This window comes from Ornithorhynchus anatinus, chromosome 20 (assembly GCF_004115215.2).
Source record: "Ornithorhynchus anatinus isolate Pmale09 chromosome 20, mOrnAna1.pri.v4, whole genome shotgun sequence".
Taxonomy (NCBI): Eukaryota; Metazoa; Chordata; class Mammalia; order Monotremata; family Ornithorhynchidae; genus Ornithorhynchus; species Ornithorhynchus anatinus.
The window spans coordinates 18,158,477-18,184,126 of NC_041747.1; the positions used below are offsets into that span (position 1 = coordinate 18,158,477).

Genomic DNA, 25,650 nt, shown 5'->3' on the forward strand with positions numbered 1-25,650 from the left:
GGACTAGATTGGTAGCCCCAAGCAACTCGAAAGGGCCTCTGGAATCTCCCGGTCTTTCCAGATAGATCCAAGTGCCGGGGGGAGCCCCAAATCCAAGCCGTCCTCCACCGGCCCAGTCTGCGATCGGCTGAACTTCCCAGCCGGGGACTCCTCAGGCAATCCAAACCAGCTCGGACTCCACAAGTGCCGGCCGGAGGCAAAGAAAGGCTCAGCTTGGGTGGGGAAGTTGGTCACACTGGGCCACGAAGGAACGTGCCTTTCAAGCCCGCCACTTTTCATTCATTCCATCGACTCACTGAGTGCTTACTGTGTGCAGAGCACTGTACTAAGCGCTTTTCAGACAGTGCGCTGATAGTCCCGGGCAGAGATGATCCCCCTGAAAGCTCCAATACGTCGAATCCCATCTGGCAGGAGAGTCTACCTTAATGGCTCCCACTGTCGATACGAGCAATGGAACATCATACCTCATGACTCTAAAGGGCTTAAAATAAGAAGATGACAAAACAGGAGACGTTTCATAGGAAAAAAAATCAAAGGCCTTCACTTTCAGGCACGAAAGTGGCAGTCACTACTGGAACTGTGCATAGAAATTAATCAAAACCAATGCCTCATCAGTTTGGGAGGATAGGAGCGTATTAGTTTACTTTTATCCACAAAGATACTTAGCTCAGCGTAAACGCCCTGGTGCACCGAATACAAGTAATCTGGATAAGAATCTAAGTTACCTCGGTGTCCTGCTAGCTTGTTATAGGTTTTTCCTGCAGCTTGTACATAGAACAAAGGAATAGAATGATCTTGAGTGGCTGAGAGGCCAGCTGCTCTACTCAGTTCTTTTGTTCCAGGCGCACGCCGCCGAGGGAAATTTGCAAAGGGCTTCCTTTGCAAGAAGAGAAAAAGAGAATTGGGGTGTGGGGTGAAACGCATAACTGATGTCTGGACAGGAATAATGTTCTGCTGATAAAGAGAGCCGATGATCAAGAAGAACTCTTAAAAAATGAATTCAGAAAATTCTAGAAAACATCCTTTGAAGGAATTTTTTCAGTACTCTAAATTGTGGATGATAACCACAGAATATTCTCAAAGCATTAAATGAAGACATCCATCATGTGGCTAACTTTCTTCCAAAACTGTATGACTGGAGGAGGGGTGGAAAGAATAATGGACCCGAGATATTCCCCGACAAATACAGATATTTCTTAATGAAGTCTATTAAAAGAATCTCCCCTTCCAGTCCTGTACCATTAAAAATAAGAGGTATTTATTGAGCCTATACTGTGTGCAGTGCACTCTAAGTACTTCAGAAAGCAACAGAGTTGGTAAAAGCAATCCCCACCCTCAAGGAGCTTACAGTTTACCGGTTACCAGTAGCCAGGGGCTGATGCCATCTCTGACTCCCAAGGGAGGTTTTACCAGTCTATAGGTTTAATCAGGAGACTTCATACGGCTTATAGCATGGTGGGAATAAAGAGAAATGCAAGCATAACTGGAAAAAAAACTGTGATCAGTAAAAAACAAAAAAACTCAATCATATGTGTCCCAACCTGGCAACCTAAGAAACACTTAAGGAATAAGTAGTGTGGCCTAGTGGATAAAGCATGGGCCTGGAAGTCAGAGGACCGGGGTTCTACTCCCAGCTCTGGCATGTGCTTGCTGTGTGACCTTGGGAAAGTCACTTGGCCTTTTTTTGTGTGTGTGCCTCAGATTCCTCAACTGTAAAATGGGGATTAAATACTTGTTCTCCTTCCTACTTAGGCTGTGAGCCCCATGAAACTGAGGCACAGAGAAGATAAGTGACTTGCCCAAGGTGGAGACAAGTGGAGGAGCCGGGATTAGAACCCAAGTCTTTCTGACTCCCAGGTCTGTGCTCTACCCACTAGGCACAGTGCCTTTCTGCCCAAGGTGACACAGCAGACAAGAGGGTCCTCTGACTCCCAGGCCTGTGCTCTTTCCGCCCAGCCACGCTGTTTCTCACTGGATTTGAAGGCGCTAGGTAGAGGGAAGTACATGGAGACATTCCATCACCCTTATGGAATCGCTACATCCAACCCGGGACAACTGCACAATTTCCACTTTGGCTAGGATGTGTCACGTTCTTTTCTTTAGACCATATTTTTCCCAACTATGCCATGGAATTATTTATTCTCAGAAAAGAAGTGGACCCTACCTTAGCCTACCATGACACACCACTTATTTTAAAGCCCTGTAAAATACACAATAAACACTTCCCTCAACAGAATGAGAAAATAGATTCACTAGTTTTTCAAACAAAATATCATAGGCCATCCCTATATTACATTAAAAAACAAACCGTTTTGCTCTAATCAGATTTCTGCATTGGTCAGAGCGTAAAGTCAGAAAGGACAAAGAGGAATAAATGCACTTAGTTTTCTGGTTGAACAGAAAGTACCATTCGAAATCACCAGGTGTTCTGAAACACTGTGTTAAGACCTGCGGTACCTTGCAGAACTTTCATTAATCAAATAGCCCTCCAAATAGTGATTTATGGAGTCTTTCTCCCATAAAGATTGCCAGATGAGACTCAGTCTGGGCCTTCAGGGCTGAGAACCTGCATGAAAGGATTGATTTTCGGGGAAAAAAACCAAAAACCAAAACCACAACACTCTTCCCTGCCTAGAACCTCCTGGCTGTAGGCGGGCAGAGGGGTATTACGCCGTGAAGGGCATTTGAAGGTTTTTAACACGTAAGCCCCATTTAAGGTTGAAGTGACCTCAGATTGGTGCTGATGCCAGGCTGAAACAAGCAGCTGTCTTGGTAGCCACTGCGGTCTCTGCAACTTAATCCAGTTAGCCAACTATTTTGCGGGATTTCTGCCGGGCCCGACCACCTCATAGGACACGCAAGGTCGTGCATTAGTTATAAGCCTCCAGTGGTGGTAGCCACAGTGAAAAAAAGCAGGCCTAGATCCCAGGCCTCTTGAGTGACTTGGCCATGCTCTTCCCCCTAGACAAAGAGCGGGACCGAGTGACTGAATAATACGTATGAACCATCATCGGGAAGCAGTGTGGCCTAGCGGAAAGAGCACGGGTCTGGAAGTCAGAGGACCCGCGTTATAATCCTGGCTCTGCTACTTGCCCACCGTGTGACTTTGGGCAAATCACTTAACTTCTCTGTGCCTCAGTTCTTTCATCTGCAAAATGGGGATTTAATACCTGTTCTCCTTCCTACTGAGACCAGCAGCAGTTAGTACAGTGCTGGGCACAAAGTAAGTGCTTAACAGATACCACCTAGTACTGTACTTGATTGGCTACTCCAAATCTTGTGTCAGAGAGTGGAAACATTATGTTTTCTTTTTTCTGTCAGCCAACCTCTGTATGCTGTTTCGACACATCTAAAATACTGTACATGACTATTATTCTCCATTGAAAATAGCACAGAAATCCAATTTTATGCTAATTTATTACTTTTTATTCTCCAGTGCCAGCAATAATCTGCAGAGGGGCCCCAGGGGATGAAGTCAAGGGAGAGTCCTCTAGACCGTCGTGGCCAGGGAACCTCTGTTACACTGTGCTCTCCCAAGTGTTCAGTACAGTACTCTGCACGTAGTAAGAGCTAAATAAATACCATCGATCGACGGAGAACGAGGATTATTTACAACGGCGGTTCCGTTGAGTCAGTGGGGCCTGCAGTGGCCAAACTCGTAAGTCAATCCAAAATTTATCATTCATACTCAACATTTTGGCTTTTAAACTGGTGTCGCTACAATACATTCTGGGACTATAATAGCCAACCAGCCCCGTAGTTTTCAGCTGAGCCGGTGAATTCTGGGGCGGGGAGTTGTACAGTCTCGGAGGGGTCCAGATTTAATATATTCATATTAACAGACCTAGCTGTTGCGCAAACAGAACCACCTGAAAGTCTTTTAAAGGCGCCATAAACCCATGCAGAGCACGATACTCGGCGCTTGGGAGAGTACAACGGAGTTGGTGAACACATTCCCTGCCCACAATAAGATCACAACATAGCAGGGAGACAGACGTTAATATAAATAAATTATTGATATGTAGCTAAGTGCTGTGGGGCTGAGGGCGGGGTGAATACTAAATGCCCACAGGTAAACATCTAAGTGCATAAATGATGCAGGAGGGAGAGGGGCAGGGAAAAGACGGCTTAATCGGAGAAGGCCTCTTGGAGAAGACGTGACCTCAGTAAGGCTCGGATTATTAAGTGTCGAGTCGTTTCCGATTCATAGCGAGTCCGTGGATATACTTTATCCAGAACGTCCTGTCTTCTACCATAATCCGCACCCTTGCTAACGATTCTTCTGTTATCGTTGTTATGGTGTCTATCCATCTAGCTGCTGGTCTGCCTCCTCCACTCGGAAGTGGCTTGGAAAGGCTTGGAAGGAGGGGAGAATAGTGGTCTGGTGTATTTGGAGAGGAAGGCATTCCAGGCCAGCGGGAAGACGTGGGAAAGGGGTCGGTGGTGAGATAGATGAAATCAGGGCAGGGTGAGGAAGCTGGGGCTAAAGGAGAGGACTCTGCGGGCCGGGCTGGAGTAAAAGATGAATAATAATAATAATAATGTTGGTATTTGTTAAGCGCCTACTATGTGCAGAGCACTGTTCTAAGCACTGGGGCAGATACAGGGTCATCAGATTGTCCTACGTGAGGCTCACAGCCTTAATCCCCATTTTACAGATGAGGTAACTGAGGCACGGAGAAGTCAAGTGACTCGCCCATAGTCACACAGCTGAGAAGTGGCAAAGTTGGTCACAGTCCTTGAGTGTGGGCTGGCTGCCTCTCCCAAACGTTACATAGGCTGTTGCTTCATGCTAGATTAGTGACGGCTCAGGCTGGGACCAGCTCAAACCCCAAATCTAGGTAAGCGATGCTCAAAAGTGACCAACACCCAGAAGAAGCCACATGGGTTTACGCAGCCACTGTTTTTTGACGCTGTGATTCTCCACCGGTCGCCTTGCTCCTTAAATGCAGGGGAAGACTCAAAGAAGAGCAGCGAGAGGATCTAAAACACCTCACGGGACCGCGGAATAGCAGCTCCACACCCAGAAGTGGCTTGAGCCTGAAGCCACAGCCACGGTCAGAAACCGGTTTGCCGACTCCGTGGACAGACGTTCCCAACATACATAGCTGCCAAGCATTGCCAACGTCTGCTGGAATATAGCTGAGCAATTTCCAGTGCTACAAAGAGCAACTCTCTATTGCAGTTTATTTTAATAGGCTAAAGTCGAAGCTCCTTATGTTAGGTAGGCATGTCTCGCAACACTAACGAATTATGTTCCTTGAAAACGCGGCTGTATCATCGACAGGTTATACATTGGGATTCACTCCAGAGCCTCTGGAAAACCAGGATGATATTAAGTGTTCTATACTGTCACTCTAAGACCGCTGCGTTTTAACCTTCATTAAAGTAATGCAAAGCACAGCATTGCATTAACTACATGATTAACTGACTACGGAGTGTTAGGAATAGCTGATTTTTTCTAGTTTCAGTAGTCATGGGGTGTGCGAGCGTGTTTAAATTCAAGCAAGGGTATCTCATAATAGCATAGTCATTCTATAGCATCATACAGAATATGTATGCATATATTCATATACATATATATATATATACACTTATATACATACACACACAGTGTCCAGTGATGTTAATGGGGTTTGCAAACAACTTAGCTAGACATCTGAAGACAGGTATTTGATCCAACCTAGCAAACTGTGAGTGTCAAGTCATGACACCGCTGTGGACTATTTAAATCGGCTTTTGCTAATTCTTGGTGGGTCTTCTAGATTGCAGTGAAAACTTACATGGAGTTTTGACGCGACGGCAACCGCGAAAGAAAATGTTTGTGGTTTTTCCCATCAGGCTGGAAGAGTACGGTAACAATTTCATTCTGCTCATTTGTAACCCAAGTGGGAGGTTCGAAAGGCTACTCAAAATCTCACTAAAAATTCTGTAATGACTGTTATTCATTATAAATGCCAATACTACATCCTTCCACCCTCCTTAGCATCAATCTTAATAACATTCTAATTGCATTTTTTTATTAGAAAATCAATGCTTTCATTTTTCTTAATACTCTGATTTGAAGACCCAAAATAGAATTTTGGTTTGGGTTGTGGGGCTGTCGTTTGCAGGCTGTTTCTCCTATTCCTAATCTTCTTTCATGCTTCTCTCCCTTTGTGGACTGAAAGCCCTTTGTGGGCAGAGATCGCGCCTACCCATTTTGTGGCATTGGGCTCTCCCCAGTGCTTATTCAGTGTTCCGCACACAGTAAGCGCTCAATAAATACCACTGATTGAAAAAAATACCATTGATTGATTTCAGGAGGTGGCACCTGCGGAACATTTTCTGCTAACTGTGGTTTTTAACATTAGTGAAAAAATTTTTCAATTTAGGACCAACCGCCTTCTTTTCTTCACAGAGTAGCCGGTAACAAGCCTACCTCCTTCCGAACACCCGAATGGCACTTTGTACTTCTCGCTCAAGTTTTTCTTCAATCACTTTGATGAATTCATCACCTTCCTTGGAAAGTGATGCAAGACTTTTTAATCCCCCAATTTTAGCTGGTGGTAGGGAGGTCATAAATTCTTCTTCACCTGTTAGAGCATCTTCCAGTGATGCATTAGATTGTCTGAGAATGTCAAGGTTCTCCTTGGACAGTTATTCCCCTGAATGAGATGGAGATAACTCATCGACAACCGCACCGCCCATTTCTAAATTAAAGTGGCCTCCCCAGTTCACCAGTCAAATCGATCGTATTTATCGAGTGCTTACTGTGTGCAGAGCACTGTACAAGAGAGTTGGTAGATATGTTCCCTGCCCACAGTGAGTTTATATTCTAGAGGACTCCCAAAGAACTCCTTTATCTGCTCAGGGGTCTCTTCTAGCCCCCTTTCCAAAAACGGTATTTGCTAAGTGGTTACTCTGTGTCAGGCATTGAACTGAGCACTGGGGTAGATGCAAGATAATCAGGTTGGACAGAGTCTCCACAGTGAGGCTCACAGTCTAAACTGGAGTAGGATTTAATCCCCATTTTCCAGATGAGGTACCTGAGGCACAGAGAAATGAAATGACTTCCCCGAGGTCACACAGCCGACGAGTTAGTGGAGCTGGGATTAGAATCTAGGCTTTTACTTTTAGGTTTTTACTAGGCTATGCTGCTTTCTATCCCTTAAAAATCTGGCACGAACTGGAGGCCAAACTTCCTCCGTGAGCCATTTGTTGTTGACTGCCTGATCTCAGTCCAGATGGGGAGGAAGCGGAGAAGGATTTAGTTTCGAGACTTCAGCTGGGCTAAGGCATCCACGATGTTTACCGTGTCCCCGGGTTGTACGTTTAAACCGGAAGTGAGCAATCAATACTGGCCAAGTCCCCAGGCTGTCTGTATCGTGGGGTGGCATAACCTGGAGAAGTCCTGTGCAGTGTAGTTACTCTCTTCCAACCCAGCCATGACAAAATTACCCTTACCAAAGTGGAAAATCAGCATAGCCTAGTGGAAAGAGCTCAGACCTGGGGGCTAGAGGACCTGGGTTCTAATTCCAGCTCTGCCATTTGTCTGCTATGTGGGCAAGTCACTTTCTTCTCTGTGCCTTAGTTTCCTTACCTGTAGAAGGCGATTCAGTGTCTGTTTACCTTTCCCCTTATCCTAGGAGCCCCACACGGGACACGGACTGCGTCCAATCTGATCAACTTCTGCAGTGCCTGACACTTAGTAAGTGCTTAACAAATACCGCGATTATTATTATTATTATCACCACGCACCTAGAGTCTTAAAGATCTGTGCTAGACACGGGAGTATGCCAAGATCACCGAAAGTAGATTTAATGTATAGGATCACTCAACCTTGTCTCAGTAGGGCAATCCAGACTCCAAAATTCTGTTACATACAACACAGACAAGGAAGTAGGAAGTCAACTCAAGAAGGCTAGCACATTCCTTGGGAGACTGCCCACGCCGAACTAAAGGTCTGACGAGCCGTAGCGTTGCCCCAAGTTCTCCCCAGCTGCAGAACTCTTAGATGTCACAACTGGCCCCCTTCAACCTGTTCCAGTAGACTCACAAATGGGCTAAACTCAATATCCAGCGGTAGAATGGGTCACCAACAGTGAAGCTGTAGAACCAAGCCAGTTTCCTCACATTGCGGTAATGGCTGGGTTGGGTGGGTGGGTCACCCGAGGGGAATGGATGAGAGAGGCCAGAAAAAGTGCTGCCTGGTGACCCGAAATTGGGAAATAGAAAGCAGGGACTAAGGGAACAAAGTGACACCTAAAAAGTGAAGTCGAATCTAACTGAAAAGACCAGGACGAGGCCCTGCAAATCAAAGAATGAAGGGAGTCTTTTTTGTGAGTGGAAGTTTTGCAAGGATTGTGAGATAAGGAGGTAAAAGTAAAAATCAACAACGGCATTTACCTAGTGCAGACTGGGTGCAGAGCACTGTACGAAGCACTGGGGGCAGAGTACGGTACAACAGAGTCAGCCTCAGTTACTGCTACTGATGCCTGTTTACTTGTTTCGATGTCTGCCTCCCCCCTTCTAGACTGTGAGCCCATCGTGGGCAGGGATTGTCTCTCTTTGTTGAATTGTACTCTCCAAGTGCTTACTACAGTGCTCTGCACATAGTAAGCACTCAATAAATACAACAGAATGAATGAATGAATGAATGAATGAATGAATGAATGCAAACCACCACGACCTCTAGCCAATGAGGTTGTGCCTTTGCACATAGTTGGGACTTTGATGACCCTGGTTGATCTTTTCTTTCACACACTCACCAAAAGGTGAACTTCCCCAACATTGGGGTCTTCTCTGAGTTCGGTAGTTCAGAAAAATTAAGTTAGAGCTTCCCTAGAAGGCAGCCCAAGTTAACGGAAAAACTATCCTTTTCAAATACGTAGATCAATCAAACACACGGACCGAAATCCAAGATTTGAAAAGTAAAGAGAACAAAGCGAGAGACTACGAATGGAAACATCCTAGAGAAGACCCAATAACAAGTGGGTAATACAGATAATGCTTTGGTTTTTGTACGGCACTTTTCTTCTTGCAAATCACTTTCATATCAATCATCTCGTTTTAACCTCACACCATCCCTCTGTGGTAGGGAGAAGCAGGCATTATCATCCTCATTTTACAGATGAGGAAACTGAGGCTCAGAGGCAAAAGGACTTGCCCAAAGTCACACAGCGGCCAGCGGCAGGCAGAATCAAGAGACACCCAGTCCCATGTCTTTTCTATTTTGTTTAGTGGCTATATTTGGGTCACCAATTTGTTTCCAACATTTGTTCAGATACTCCACAGAATGGGGAACAAAAATCGTATCATAAATACATATCTATATCTATAAAATATCAGCCTTAAGCATCTTACCATGAAGATGCTGAGCAATATTCAAAAAAAAAATTGTTTTCGAATGTACAGTTCAGGTGGTTGAAACCCCACGATGATGTTTTATAATCAGCACAAACACATTCTTTTTTTTTTTTTTATGGTATTTGTTAAGCACTTACCGTGTGCCAGGTTCTGTTCTAACTCCTGGGGTGGGTACGAGCAAATCGGGTTGGACACAGTCCTTGTCCCACGTGGGGCTCGCAGTCTTAATCCCCATTTTACTGAGATTCGGAGAAGTGAACTGACTTGCCCAAAGTCACACGGCAGATGGGTGGCGGAGCTGGGATTAGAACCCAGGTCCTTCTGACTCCCAGGCCCGTGCTCTATCCACTAGACCAAGCTGCTTCTTGGTGTATGGAGCACCCTATTAAAAAGCAGTGTGGCTTAGTGGAAAGAGCCCGGGCTTGAGAGTCACAGGTCAGGAGTTCTAATCCCGACTCTGCCATTTAGCTGTGCGACTTCGGGCAAGTCACTTAAACATCTCTGTGCCTCAGTTACCTCCTCTGTAAAATGGGGATTGAGACTGTGAGCCCCACGTGGGACAACCTGACGACCTTGTATCTACCCCAGCGCTTAGAACGGTGCTTGGCACATAGTCATTATTATTATTATATTACGTGGCTCACTGATTCGCTCCAAGCTCACTCTGACTACAACCTCTGTGTGAGAAGGAGGCCTCCAGACCGCCAAGACGGCTAAAGTTAATCTCCCGGCTAATGATCGCGTCTGCGAGGAGCCTCACTAATATCCCCACAGACCCGTAAACGACGGCAAACACAATTCCTACTCTAACAAGGGGGAGTTTCTCCACTCCACCTAACTCCACCGCCCTCCAGGTAGCTGTCACGTTACCCAGTATATGGATAAGCAAAGTCTCCAAATAGTTGCTTGACCCAAATGACTGAAATGAAAGGTCTAACTCGCAGAGACAACAGCTCCTGCGTCAACGGCCCCTTGAGCCGCCCCCCCCCCCCCCCCGGACCTTGGACGGGAGCGAAGCTTTCAGAGACTTGCGTCGTGACTTGCCAATTAAACTGAGGAACCTTCCCGACGGGTGGCGGGATGCCAAAGTGAAAGAGATACCAGGCTGGGCAGGCCACTGGGAGGCCAAGGGCTTCCTACACGTTGTTAAAGACGTCACGTGGGCCTCTAAACGCAATCGAGGATAGGCCGCCATCATAACCACCTTCAGGGAGATAAGCAAAACGCCAGATTATATAATTATCGAGGTGACTCATTCCTCTCCATTGTCAGCAAGATCCTAGCCAGAGTATTCCTGGATTGGCCATTGACCAAACTCAGCAGGATACAGCACTGGACACGATTTTTGCAGCACGCCACGTACAGGAAAGGTACAGGGAGAGCCAGAAGACCTCTACATAGTTTTCACTGACCTGACGAAAGTATTCGATAACCATCCGGAACCCGGGACTCCGGGAATAGCTTTAAAAAATGACCGCTCTGTAAAGTTCACTAAGATTCTGCCCTGAGCGGCTCATTAAGATTCTGAGGTTCCGTCGGAAGATCGAGAGGCAATGGGGCCTCGTGGAAAGCGCCCGGGTCTGGGAGTCACAGGACCTGGGTTCTAATCCTGGATCCGCCATTGGTCCTCTGTGTGTACCCTTAGGCACAGGGTCACTTACCTGCTCTGGCCTCAGTTTCCTCATCTCTAAAATGGGGATTAAATACCCCTGTTCCCTCCCTCTTGGACTACGAGTACCTCGTGGGTCAGGGAGCAGCATGGTGTAGTGGATAGAGCCCAGGCCTGGGAGTCCGAGGGTCTAATCCCAGCTCCGCCACTCGTCTGCTGTGTGACCTCAGGCAAATCTCTTCACTTCTCTGGGTCTCAGTGACTCATCTGTAAAATGGGGATTGAGACTACGAGGCCCACGTAGGACATGGATTGTGTCCAACCCGATTTGCTTGTATCCACCCCAGCGCTTAGTACAGTATGTAGTCAGCAGTTTAACAAATACCACAGTTATTATTAGTATTATCGGATTTTCCCGTATCTACCCCAGTGCTTAGTACAGTGCTGGGCACCAACTAAGCATTTAAAAAAAATACCACAATTACTATTATCATCATCATCATCAGTAGAACTCATAGGCTACTCCATGATGGGGTAGCTGGGTCATGCTGGAGCTGGGAATTTTGTCCAATCCATTGTCCATTACCAATGGAATAAAGCAAAGATGCCTAGAGGGCCCAGTCCAGTTTAGGTGATTTTACAAGAGAGATGGATGCAGGTTTTACAATTAATTTCCACTCCACAGGGTAAATCTTCCAAATCAAACAGATTTCAATCACTGCTCAAAGTCCTAGAGAGAAAGAGAGTCATTCAAAAATGTCTGTAGGCAGATTAGACAAATTCTTAAGAAAACTCGCCAATGATTGTGAAAAGCTTCCCCCAGGCATTTTGGGCAGATACCTCTCAAGAAAACTGAGGGAATGCATCCGTTTGCACCAGGAAATCTATTATACAGAGCTAAACATTCCGTTTCAGGGTCAACATCCTAAGGAACACCGCAAAGGCATACGAGGAAGTAGACAAATCAAATCAAGATGGTCAACGCGTCCTCTGGGAGGCTGGCAAAGACTGTGATTATCAGCTCATCCGTGGCATTTGTTTAATGGCATTTATTAAGTGCCTACTATGTGCCGGACACTGCGCTAAGGAGCTGGAGTACATAAAAGATCCGTGTCGCACACGGAGTTCACAGCCTTAATCTCCATTTTACAGATGAGTAACTGAGTCAAAGAGAAGCCAAGTGACTTGTCCTCGGTCACACAGCAGATAGGTGGTGGAGCTGGGATTTGAATCCAGGCCATCTGACTCCCAGGCCTGGGTTCTTTCCACTACGTAACACTGCTTCACTGGTGTTTGTTTATTATTTATCTCTAGTATTTATTGAGCATTTAGAGGTGAGGACTCTAGACAGGGCTCTCCACCAAATCACAGGTCAATTTTCCCAAAGGCTGAGAGACATGAATACACCCAGACACCAAATCTGATTATCCGGACATTTCCTCCAGCATCACTTATTGGCTATACTCAAGTGGGAAACATAATAATAATTCTAGTAGCTGTTAAGTGCTTACTATGTGCCAAGCACTGAACTAAACTCTGGGGTGGAGACGAGATAATCAGGTCCCACACAGGGCTCACAGTCTAAAAAAGGAGGGTGAACAGGTACTGCATCCCCATTTTGCAGACGAAGGAACTGAGGCACAGAGAAGTAAGCCACTTTTCTGCTGTGTGACCTTGGGCAAGTCACTTCACTTTTCTGGGCCTCAGTTACCTCATCTGCAAAATAGAGATTAAGACTGTGAGCCCCACGCGGGATAGGGACTGCGTCCAACCCAATTTGCTTGCATCCCCCCAGTGCTTAGTACAGTGCCTGGCACATGGTAAGTGCTTAACAAATACCATAATATTAATAATAATAATAAGGGATCTGCCTAAGGTCATACATCAGACAGGTGGCAGAGTCGGAATTAGAACTCAGGTCCTCTGACTCCCAGGCCCGTTCTCTTTCCACTAGGCCACACTGTCTCTCCACACAGGGAGAATGGACCCTAGCCGACACCCATACGGCTGCTGGACGGTGACTGGAAATTGGGAAACCGAAAGCAAGGAGCTCGGAGGAAATATCTGAAGGACAAGGTATAACAAAGTTTTCGACAGTGCTGAAACCCAGCTGAGAACTGGGAGCCATTTACCCTGGACAGATCGGCACGACACACCGCAATCAAAAAAAGAAGCATCTCTGAGCAGATCGCGAGGCAAGGTGCAGAAGGGAAAACACGCTGAGCACAGCACACAACAAACACACCTATTATACTGGCCGGTGTGGTCAGGACTGTGGACCTTTCCATTCAAACACACACTCAAAGGTGAATTTCACCCCCGGAGGCATCTTCAATTACAGAGACCTGTAATATCTGGATATATAGGCCTAGAGAGATAAACAGGCTATAAATGGCTGTCCTTTGTATACAAAGGAAACAATTCTGACAATATTCGACACACCTGAGCTTGGACAGAGAGCAAGGCTTTGGGTATATACGTGAAAAACGCCTGACATCTTAGGAGAGCACTATTTTCACTCCCTCTCTCAAGCAGAGGGACTGCCAGAGAGATTCGGGCTGGGAAACTAGATGATAATAATAATAATAAAATATTTGTTAAGCACTATGTGTCAAACACTGGATTAAATTCTGAGGTAGATAGAAAGTAACTAGATTGGAGACAGGCCCTGTCCCTTATGGGAATTCCAGTCTAGTAGGAGGAGATAGTAACTTTAATGTAGTAGAATTGTTTCCAAATAAGATGATCCCCATTTTCTCCCCCGAAGAAAGATTCTATAGTGATTTCCCTGAGGGGTTTGGGTTGAACGTGGTCCTGGTCTTCAGAATCCACTCTTTCTCCCTCATCCCGTGTCGGGCATTGAGGATCAGAAAGATCTGCGTGCAATATCGGCAAAGTCTGCACACCCTCTCAGGGAAACAATCACGTCTGCGTTTCCCCAAGGTGAGGTTCAGTTCAACTAAGTGGACAGAGATGCGGCTCCACGGGTCCTGCCTTCCTCCGAGGGTCAGGCAAGCGGAATGAAGATTCTCCCCTCCCCGCTTGGCGCGAGCAGGGAATGTATCTGTTATATTGTTGGCTTGTACTCTCCCAAGTGCTTGGTTCAGTGCTCTGCGCAGAGACAACGCTCGGTAAATATTACAGATTATTTACTGAGTGTTGTTTACAGAGCGCTTTTCTGAGCGATTTGGGGAGTACAGAACAATAGAGTCAATCAGTGGTATTTATCGAGGGCCAACTGTACGCAGAGCACTGTACTAAATGCTTGGGAAAGTACAAGCAGCGCGGCTCAGTGGAAAGAGCCCGGGCTTGGGAGTCAGAGGTCGTGGGTCCTAATCCCGACTCCGCCGTTTGTCAGCTGTGTGACTTTGGGCAAGTCACCTAACTTCTCTATGCCTCAGTTCCCTCATCTGTAAAATGGGGATTAAGACTGTGAGTCCCACGTGGGACATCCTGATCACCTTGAAGCTCCCCAGCGCTTAGAACAGTGCTTTGCACATAGTAAGCACTTAACAAATACCATCATTATTATTATTATTATTATTATTATTACAATATAACAGTATAACACATTCCCTGTCTACAACGTGCTTATAGTCCGGGGGGGAGACAGACATTAATATAAATAAATTACAGATAGTCCGTCGGTCATATTTATTGAGCACTTACTGTGTGCAGAACACTGCACTAAGCGCTTGGGAGAGTACAAGCAGTGTGGCTCGGTGGAAAGAGCCCAGACTTGGGAGTCAGAGGTCAGGGGTTCTAATCCCGGCTCCGCCAACTGTCAGCTGTGTGACTTTGGGCAAGTCACGTAACTTCTCTGTGCCTCGGTTACTTCATCTGCAAAATGGGGATTAAAACGGTGAGCCCCACGTGGGACGACCTGTGCTTTGCACGTAGCAAGCGCTTAACAAATACTATCATTATTATTATTATTACAATCTAATAGAGTCGGGAGGCATGATCCTTGCCCACAAGGAGCTCTACGGACACCAAGACAGCCCTAAAGGTAAGGGCCCAAAGGCATTTCCAAATCCTGGGAGAAAGAAAGCTCCTTTTCTGGCGCCCTCCCTTTGTCCTCAGCTCAGCTTGCTCTCTGGTTCCTGAGCTCTCTTGTCTGCCACGTGGAATAGGGGAGGGAGAAAGAAAAGGGACACACGACTCCTACCTACTTCCGTCCTCAAGTAAAACTGGTCACTCCGGAACGGGGACGAAGGCAACTTAGCGACTCCCGGTCTCTCCGTCCGGCTTCAGCCAGCCCGGAAAACTCCAGATCTGATACGGGCTCGAGTGACCCTTTAACCCTCTATTTTACTCTACCGAGGGGACGAAACCCAAATCGTTTCACAAGCCTCATTTTCCTATAGGAAAATTATATGGGTTACACATATTCCCACTTGGATCGAATCCACCCAGGGTACCTGTCTGAGAAAAAACGTATCCTTAGATGATTCCAAATGCAGTGTGCTTTTTTCTATTTGGGCCAGTCCTATGACAACTGCGAGCTTTTTAAATTTCCACTCAGGCAGTTAATTATTTTAACCGTAGTCCTAAATGACTATTCAGAGAGGCAGTGCAGAACTCCACGCAATGCCGAAGAGCTCTTCTGGGATACTGTGATTTGATGTAAAAAGGAATAATTTCCATCTTTTGAAGGAAATGTGCGATTAATAGTTTTTGAGAACAATTAAAATACCTCAGCACTCATTGGTCATTTTACTATGACAGGTGCTACTTGAGTAGTATTTGATAAGATTCATTCATTCGATCGTATTTACTGAGCGTGCTCACTGTGCGCTGAGCACTGGGCTAAGCGCTCGGGAGAGTACAGTTCAACAATAGTCACGTTCCCCGCCCAAAGCAAGCTTACAGTCTGGAGGATACTTTGTACTAGTCAAAATAGTCTATAATTTATTTATATATATTGATGTCTGCCTCCTCCTCTAGAGGGTAACCTCCTTGTGGGCAGGGAATTTATTGTAGCACGGTCCTATCCCAAGCACCTAGTACAGTGTTCTGCACACAGTAAGCGCTCGATACACGCGATGGACTAATTGCCTCCCAATTCTGGAGTACTTAGAAAAACAGTCACTGGCTTCACCAGTCTTTTCAAGGTTAAAGACCTGATTCTTAAAACTGGGCCAAGCCGGTGAACCAACATCTTAAAAATGCAAAACCAGTACCGGGACGTGAGTCAGGGACAATCCTCAAGCAGAGTTCACATTCACCACTGTCAAAGCCCAAAGCTTAATGCTTCCGCCAGAGGTGCGGAATCTGAATCTATCTTGATTCTATTTATTGCTATTGTTCTTGTCCGTCCGTCTCCCCCGATTTGACCGTAAGCCCGTCAGAGGGCGGGGACCGTCTCTATCTGTTACCGATTTGTCCATTCCAAGCGCTTAGTACAGTGCTCTGCACATAGTAAGCGCTCAATAAATACTATTGAATGAATGAATGAATGAATCCTCTTCCAAAGTAACTTTTTGTATCTGTCACTGCGGATAACTTTCTTTCTCCTACCTACCACTAGCCTTCTGACAGTAGGTGGAGGGAAATTCCCGTGCTACTTCTTGACATAGACTCAGCGAATGGAAGAATCCATACTCTTCCCCCAAATTTGGAGTTACATATACAAACATCTGCTCTGAAATGTGGTGGGGAAGACAAAAAAGTCATTCATTCATGCAATCGTATTTATTGAGCGCTTACCGCGTGCAGAGCACCGCACTAAGCGCTCGGGAAGTACAGTTCAGCAACAAATAGAGACAATCCCTGCCCACAGCGGGCTCGTAGTCTAGAAGGGGAGGGGAGATAAGACAAATAAACAAGTAAACAGGCATCGGTAGCATCCTTATAAATATATAGAATTCCATTCCATTCATTCATTCAATCGTATTTCTTGAGCGCTTACTGTGTGCAGAGCACTGTACTACTTATAGATACACATCATGAATAAAAATAAATAGAATCATAATTATAAATATGTACATATAAACGCAAGTGCTGTGGAGCGGGGAGAGGTAGAGCAAAGGGAGCGGGTCGGGGCGATGGGGAGCAGGGGAAAAGGGGGGCTTAGTCTGGGAAGGCCTCCTGGAGGAGGTGAGCTTTCAGTAGGACTTTGAAGGGGGGGGGAAGTGCGCCAGTTTGGCGCATGTGAGGAGGGAGGGCGTTCCGGGCCAGAGGTAGGACGGCGGGACCGGCGAGAACGAGGCACAGCGAGGAGGTTAGCGGCAGAGGGGCGGAGTGTGCGGGCTGGGTTGCAGAAGGAGAGAAGGGAGGTGAGGTAAGAAGGGGCAAGGTGATGGAGAGCTTTGAAGCCAACAGTGAGGAGTTTTGGCTTGATAAAATAGTGGCAAATAGTGTTTTACAGATATATCGGAACACTAGGGAGGCTTCCTCAATTCTGTACGTGTTAAGAGCAAGAAACGGCCCTTTCACCCGAGAAGCAGCAAGGCCTTTGAGAAGCAGCGTGGCCTAGTGGATAGAGCACAGGCCTGGGAGTCAGAAGGGTCTGGGCTCTAGTCCCACCTCTGCCACTTGCCTGCTGTGTGACCTTGTTAAGCAAGTCACTGAACTTCTCTGCGACTCAGTTGCCTCATCTGTAAAATGGGGATGAAGACCGTGAGCCCTACATGGGACACAGACTGTGTCCGACCTGATCACCTTGCACCTACCCGAGCGCTTAGAACAGCGCCTGACACACAGTCAGCACTTGAAATACTACTGAATGTACGAATGAATGCCAGAAAGAAAGAAAAAAATCAACACAGGTACTTTTTTTTCCTCAAACCTAGCCGACAATTTTCGCTCTGCGGCTCTCAGGGAGTAAGGATACATCGAGCACCCACATGCGCAAGGCTCTGTGCAAGATATCAAGTCCCATTATTCATTTGTTTCACATGAGAATGGCTGTTCTCACATCTTTTTTTCCCCCCCTTTTCCCACTCTTTGTGTTAGGCTTACTTTAAGCATCTTTGATCCCTTTTTAAACAAAAGCAGAAGTCCAGCAAGCCCATTTCAATTTAAATGTATTCATATTTGCTCAAAACCTAAGCAAAAGCTTTTGGCAATCAATTTTTGAATTTTTTTCATTTGGTCAGCAGTTTCCAGTCCCACAAGGGACCCGAGGAAGTGGAGAAGTCTGGCAGGAAAGTCACTATATTTTGGGTTTTAAAAAACAACATTCGAAACATGTTGAACATCTTTAAGATTTTTGGATTTGAGGAGGAGCGAGGCTATCAGCAGGAGTCTCATTTCAGTTTCTTCGGCTCACAGAATTTGGAGAGAATATTGTTAAGCATTTGGCTTTTGTTATTTACTAGTCATATTATTTGGCAAAAAGTTGGGAAGACGATGACAGCGGTGCAAGGATGTGCCTGTTTGGAGAAGGGAGGGGTCCGAGGTCTATTCCTGCCCACAGTTATGTACAGTTGCTGTTTGTCTAATTGTCGTTTTATTAAATTTACGCTGTTCCGGTTAGTCTGCCCACCCCTCCCCTCCATCCTTTATACTGTAAGCCTTAGAGAAGCAGCGTGGCTCAGTGGAAAGAGCCCGGGTTTGGGAGTCAGAGGTCACGGGTTCTAATCCCGGCTCCGCCGCTTGTCAGCTGTGTGACTTTGGGCAAGTCACTTTGCTTCTCTGGGCCTCAGTTCCCTCATCTGTAAAATGGGGATCGAGACTGTGAGCCCCACGTGGGACAATCTGATCACTTTGTATCCCCCCCACCCCCAGTACTTAGAAGAGTGCTTTGCACATAGTAAGCGCTTAACAAATACCATCATCATTATGATTATTTTGGCCAGGGGGCAGGTTCAACCTAATCCCCGGCGCTTCTCCCCAGCGCTTAGCTAAATGCTTCACACAGTGGAAGGGCTCAACGGATGCCATTTCTACCACTGCAGCACCACAGCCTGGATTATTATTGGTTAGGGGGCTTAAAATGGATTAGTAATAATCGTTTTATTTGTTAGGTGCTTGCTGGGTACTGTAAAAGCACTGAGGTAGAGATAAGATAATGAAGTTGGACTACACCCTCACATAAACCTCAATATTTTGCCACAGATTAGTACTCCATCCACATTCAGTATTTCTATTTAACCATCCAGATCAGACTCACGTCTTAGAAACTAACCATCCAAATCTTTCTATCCCACCGGAACATTTCTTCAGCATATACTTAAGCCAGAGGGAGCCCGGCCTTTGAATTTTACGGATGCCCAGAGTGAGGAAATGCAACGATTGCCTGAGAAATTGAAAACTTTAATCCAAAAACGACATATTAAGGTGTGTCCTCCAGACGGCAAACCTGTTACGGGCAGGGGACGTATCTGCTAATTCTGTCCCGCTGTACCCTCCCAAGTAAGTGCTTAGTGTATTGTCCCGCACACGGTAAGCACTCAATAAATACCACCGATCAACATCTCTACAGATCTTTATTAAATAAGAGTCACTGCAGTCTACTAAAATGAAAGCAAATAGGTTGTGAAATGAGCACATGGCTTTTCTGTGAGTCAAATCTGGCAGGAATATACATCGCCTCCAGAGAAGCGAATCTGCACTTTGTATTTTGATTGACCAGAAATGTACCCGTATACTCCTGCCCAAGGAGGTGGCTAAGAGAGATGTTTAACACCCCCCGCCCCGCCCAATCTGAACACGTCTTTCACAGTCGCCCTCTGATTTTCCCTCGAGCGGACTGATGAAAGAAAAGGTCGGTGTCATTTTTTCCTTTGTATTTATATACTTCCGCAGCTTACCGGCCTCGAGTCTCCTACTGAACGGAAGGGAAAATCGACGCCGGCATCCTCGCCTCGCGTCCCTCAGTCGGCGAACACGATCTGAAAATTGACGACGGCACGCGGCTATGGAACCGACGGGCCCATAACGCGGTGACAAAAATGTACCCTCTACTACGGATATCACCGTGACTAAAATGATTTTCCGAGTTGTAGATGTCGGCACGTGTGTCCCCAAGTGGTTTTCCTGCCTCCCTGCCGGTCTCCCCCGAAAAAGCGGGGAGAAACCAAAGAGATCGAATGCCCCGACGTGGGTCTGAAAGTTTCCCAGAAAATCAGAGAGAATGTGGACCGCATTTCTCTAGCGCCCAAGGAGTCCCACCTCTCCATCCACATTTCTCAAGCGCCCAAGGAGTCCCACCTCTCCATCCACATTTCTCAAGCGCCCAAGGAGTCCCATTTCCCCATCCACATTTCTCTAGCGCCCAAGGAGTCCCACCTCCCCATCCACATTTCTCAAGAACCCGAGGAGTCCCACCTCTCCATCCACATTTCTCAAGCGCCCAAGGAGTCCCTCCTCTCCATCCGCATTTCTCTAGCACCCAAGGAGTCCCTCCTCTCCATCCACATCTTCTAGCGCCCAAGGAGTCCCTCCTCTCCATCCGCATTTCTCTAGCACCCAAGGAGTCCCTCCTCTCCATCCACATCTTCTAGCGCCCAAGGAGTCCCACCTCTCCATCCTCACGCCTCCCGACCTTATTCCGGGGCCGCGGCTCTCCGATTCGATCGGGGGCCGACCCTAAATCGGGGGTCTACGTCTCATCATTTAATTCTACTGACCTGGGAATACTTTTTCCCCCCACATAGGAGGGAGCCCTGGAGTGCAGACGGGGAAGGATGGGGTGGGGGGCTGAACATCTGGATTCGGGGGGTGGGGGGATCTCGGGGCTTGCAGGAGAGGGGCCGGGGCCGGAGGTCGGTGGGGTGGGGGGCGGCGGGGTCAGGGGTCAGGGGTCAGGGGTCGGTGGGCCGGGAGGTCCTTGGTAGCTGGCTAAGGACCGGGGTGCCGGAGGGGGCCGAGTGTCCGTTCCCGGCGGGACCGGCCTCTCCCACACGCTTCGCGCACGGTGAGCGCTCGCTAAATACTATCGCTCGCATGACTGTGCGGTGAGGATTTAGGGCCGGTGTAGGGGGTGCCGGGGGGGGGGAGGTTGCCGAACCGTACCGCCCAAGCGCTCGGCACAGTGCTCTGCACCAAGTAAGCGCTCGATCGACACGACGAATGCGTGAACGAACGCCCGGCGGGGTGGGTTTGGGGGGTGGGGGCGGAGGAGGGCAGTCCCGGGAAATTTTTGGGGGGGAGGGGGGGATGGAGGGGAGCCCCGGGAAATCGCAGGGAGGGGGTGGTCGGGAGCGGGGAACCCCGAGAAGCCGTCCGGGGAAGATGCCCCCGGCCCCGGCCGGGCCGGTCCCGCCCGGGGTGTCGCCCGGTGGACCCTCCGGCCCCCCCAGGCCCCGGCGCCCCCCCGGCCCCCCGCCTACCTGCTTCCCGTCCGCCGCCGGGCCGCAGCCATGGCCGGGCCCGGGCCCGGGGCGGGCGGGCGGCCGGTCGGTCAGCGCCTCGCCGGGGGCCGCGGGCGCCCCATCCGCGCCATCCCCGCCCGCCCCCCCCGCCGGGGCTCCGCCGGCCCCCGGGCTGCGGGCCGGTCCCGGGCGGGGCTGGCAGGCTCCGGGGCTCGCCCGCTGCGATCCCCTTGCCCCTGCCCAGCCAGGCCCGACACCGAGCCCTCCTCCTCCTCTTGCCTCCCTCCCTCCCTCCCTCCTCCTCCGCCTCCCTCCCTTCTCCTCCTACCTCCTCTTCTTTCCTTCCTCCCTTCTCCTCCTCCTCTTTCCTCCCTCCCTCCTCCTCCTCCCTCCTCTTCTTTCCTTCCTCCCTCCTCCTCCCTCCCTCCTCCTCTTTCCTCCCTCCCTCCTCCTCCCCCTTCCTCCCTCTCTCCTCCTTCTCCTTTCCTTCCTCCCTTCTCCTCCTCCTCTTTCCTTCCTCCCTTCTCCCCTACCTCCTCTTCTTTCCTTCCTCCCTTCTCCTCTTTCCTCCCTCCCTCCTCCCTCCTCTTCTTTCCTTCCTCCCTTCTCCTCTTTCCTCCCTCCTCCTCCTCCCTCTTCTTTCCTTCCTCCCTCCTCCTCCTCTTTCCTCCCTCCTCCTCCTCCTCTTCTTTCCTTCCTCCCTTCTCCTCTTTCCTCCCTCCCTCCTCCTCCCCCTTCCTCCCTCCTCTTCTTTCCTCCCTCCCTCCTCCTCCCCCTTCCTCCCTCCTCTTCTCTCCTTCCTCCCTTCTCCTCCTCCCTCCCTCCTTCTCTTTCCTCGCTCTTCCTCCTCCTCCCTCCCTCCTCTTTCCTTCCTCCCTTCTTCTCCTCCCTCCTCCTCCTTCTCTTTCCTCCCTCCTCTTCTTTCCTCCCTCCTCCTCTTTCCTTCCTCTTCCTCCTTTTCCCTCCTCCCTCCTCTTCTTTCCTCCCTCCTCCTCCTCCTCCCCTCCCTCCCTCCGTCCGTCCCTCGGTCCGTCCTCCTCCCTCCGGCGGGCCCCGGGGGGCCTGGGGGTCGTGGGGGGTGGGGGGAGAGGGAAGGAGCAGCTGGCGCTGGGCATCACCCACAACGGAAACACCCAAGCCTCAGGGCGGGGGCAGGACACCCCCGGGGAGGGGCCGGGGGCATCGCGCCCGCAGGCGGGAAAGGAGGGGAGCCCCTCGGGATAAGCCTCCCGCCCCGGGCCCCGGCTCGCCATCCACACACAGCCGGCCTCGGCTGATTCTTCCTGCCCTGCCCTGCCCTGCCCTGCCCTGCCTTGCCCTGCCCTGCCCTGCCCTGCCCTGCCTTGCCCTGCCCTGCCCTGCCCTGCCCTGCCCTGCCCTGCCCTGCCCCGCTCTGCCCTACCCTGCCCTGCTCTGCCCTGCCCTGCACCACACTGCCCTGCCCCGCTCTGCCCCGCTCTGCCCTACCCTGCCCCACTCTGTCCTGCCCTGCTACCCCCTTCCCTACCCCACTCTGCCCTGCCCTGCCCTGCTCTGCTCCGCCCTGCCCTTCCCTGTCCTGCCCTGCTACACCCTGTCCTACCCCGCTCTGCCCCGCTCTACCCTACCCTGCCCTTCCCTTCTCTGCCCCGCTCTACCCTGCCCCGCCCCAGCTCACCGACTCTGGCACCTGACCAGACTAAACACTCCCCCGGGGGCAGGGACCCGAAAGGCTGCTTTGTGGAGGGGGGGACTCGCTTCCCGTCTCCCGGAACGGTAGGCCGAGAGGCACGGGAGCCTCCGGCATCGCTAGCCGGAGCTACGAGGGGGCCGAAAGACGCGCGCGCCGCCAGCGTGACCCATCGTCCTGGAAAAAGGGAGGATCGGCACGGTCGTCCGAATCGAGGGCACCCGCCGGGTGAGGACGTTTCTGGCGGGAAGGTGAAAGGAAGCCCGAGACACCGAGGTCCGCGCCCGACGCCCGTCGGGGAAGACCTGCGGGACGACGAGAACGTTTCTATTTTAGAGAGCCGTTCGACGCTCGGCCCGAAACTGGGTCAACCCCGCTGATGAATTCAAATAACCTCATCGTCCGGCCGAAATCTCCGCCTGGGAAATTTTCAGCAGGCCTTCCCTCCCGTCTTCAACACAACCCCCGTGACAGAGCTCGCAGAAGGACACGGCGGTCCCCGCGGAAGGACGCGCCGGCGCTGACGGACGTCTTTTCCGCTTTCACAAAAATCATTCGTCGCCAGCCCTCCGATCTCTTTTCCTCCGCACCCGATTTAGTCTGATCCCCCGGGGTTGCGGGCCTTGAATTTCTTTGCTAGCCGGGCGCGTCGGCGTTACTAGCCGTCGTTCGGTAGGGGTGGCACAACCGGAAAGCCACGGTCACCTCGTTGCCGTTGTCCGATGCCAATTTTCCTTGAGGGTTGGGTCGTCCGGGGAGTACAACTGTGTCCTTTTTCGCGCACGCGTCAGACTTCCGGGGCTCTCCGGACGGGACCTCTCGTCCGCCAGTTCCTTCTAGGGGATTAGTGGAGAGGGATGAAGGATTTCCGTCCCCGGGAACGGGGATGACTCCCCCTGTGCTACGGCCGGAGGAGCAGATCATTCTGAAAACGAGAGGGCCCTTGTTAAGCAGCGTGGCCGAGGGCAGAGAGCTCTGCCCCGGGAGACGGAGGACCTGAGTTCTAGTCCAGGCTCCGCCAGTTGTGCGCCTCGTAAGACACTTGGGACACCTACACTTGTGACAGGTCTAACTCGCGTCGCTTCTCTGTGCCTCAGTTCCCTCATCTGCAAAATGGGAGTTCCAGTACCTGGTCTCCCTCCTACTTAGAGTTTGAAGCCCACGAGGGGCCTGATTATCTGGTACCTACCATGCCGTAGGGGATAGAACACGGGCTTGGGAGTCGTGAAGGTCGTGGGTTCTGGCCCCAGCTCTGCCGTTTATTTGCTGTGTGACCTTGGCCAATCACTTCACCTCTCTGTGCCCCGGTTACCTCACCTGGAAGATGGGGATTGAGACTGCGAGCCCGATGTGAGACGGATTCCGTCCAACCCGATTTGCCCGTCTCCACCCCGGCGTTTAGAACGGTGCCTGTCACATGGTAAGCGCTTGAGGATATCACAATTAGTATTATTATCTACCCCAGCATTTAGTACAGTGCTTGACATCTAGTAAGTCCCTAACGAGTATTGTTATCATCGTTATTATTATCGTTGATATGGAATCAGGAGAATAATAAGCGGGGACTACCACCACCAAATGAGATCATGATCTACAGCGTGGCTCAGTGGAAAGAGCCCGGGCTCGGGAGTCAGAGGTCATGGGTTCGGATCCCCGCTCGGCCACTTGTCAGCTGTGTGACTGTGGGCCAGTCACTTCACTTCTCTGTGCCTCAGTTCCCTCGTCTGTAAAATGGGGATGAACTGCGAGCCTCACGTGGGACAACCTGATTCCCCTGTGTCCACCCCAGCGCTTAGAACAGTGCTCGGCACATAGTAAGCGCTTAACAAATACCAACATTATTATTATAATCCAACTCTTTTTGGCTTCCTTCCAGGGGTTTTTCCTCCACAGTAATAATAGTAATAATAATGATGGTATTAGTCAAGTGCTTGCTATGCGCCAAGCACTGTTCTAAGCACTGGGATAGATACAAGGTAATCAGGTTGTCCCTCGTGGGGCTCACAGTCTTCATCCCCATTTTGCAGATGAGGTAACTGAGGCACAGAGAAGTGACTTGCCCAAAGTCACCCGGCAGAGGCAGGATTAGAATCCAGGTCCTCCGACTCCCAGGCCTGTGCTCTCTCTACTATGTCAGCTCCCTGTGGGCAGAGAATATCTGGTGTATTGTTACACTGTACACTCCCAAGCACTTAATACAGTACGCTGCGCACAAAAAACGCTCAATAAATACGATCGATCGATCGTTTGCTTCATCCTACTTGGATCTCCTTCCCCCTTGCGAATCCACTAGACTCCCATTCCTGAAAGCCCTCCTGAAAACTCATCCCTTCCAGGAAAAATTCCCAAATAGCCAGGGCCATGCCTTTAATAGTAACTCTAGACTGTGAGCTCCTTGTGTGCAGGGAATGTTACTGTTTCTCACTGTATCGTACTTTGCCAAGCGCTCAGTACAGTGCTCTGCACACAGTAAGCGCTTAATTAATCCGATTGAATTCAGTGAACGAGCTCCTCCATCCTTAGGACTCGTGGAAAGTCTCGATTTGCATTAAATTATGCTTATGTCTCGGTGGTTTTTCCACCCAGCGGCTCTCAATATTGTAGTGTTAAATCTCCTTCTCCAATTCTTTGTGAATGAATGGTGTTTGTCGCCGTCTGCCTTGAGATTGTAAAGTTCTAAGCCCAGCTCCCTCACTGGCCTGCTGGGTGACTTTGAGCCTCGGTTTCCACCTCTGTGGAGTGGGCACTCAATACCTCTTCTCTCT

General features: G+C 49.5%; 1 protein-coding gene across 1 annotated transcript in view; it reads right to left on the minus strand.

Annotated features, from left to right (window-relative positions):
• Nucleotides 1-23,440, minus strand: part of ZC3H12C (zinc finger CCCH-type containing 12C) — a 76,385-nt gene extending 52,945 nt beyond the window's left edge. The window contains exons 1-2 of the mRNA XM_039915016.1: nucleotides 23,367-23,440; nucleotides 21,235-21,388 (exon numbers count right to left, since the gene is read on the minus strand). Coding sequence (XP_039770950.1) covers nucleotides 21,235-21,388; nucleotides 23,367-23,440 — 228 coding nt within the window. The remainder of the gene's footprint in view (nucleotides 1-21,234; nucleotides 21,389-23,366) is intronic.
• Nucleotides 23,441-25,650: the final 2,210 nt, after the last annotated feature.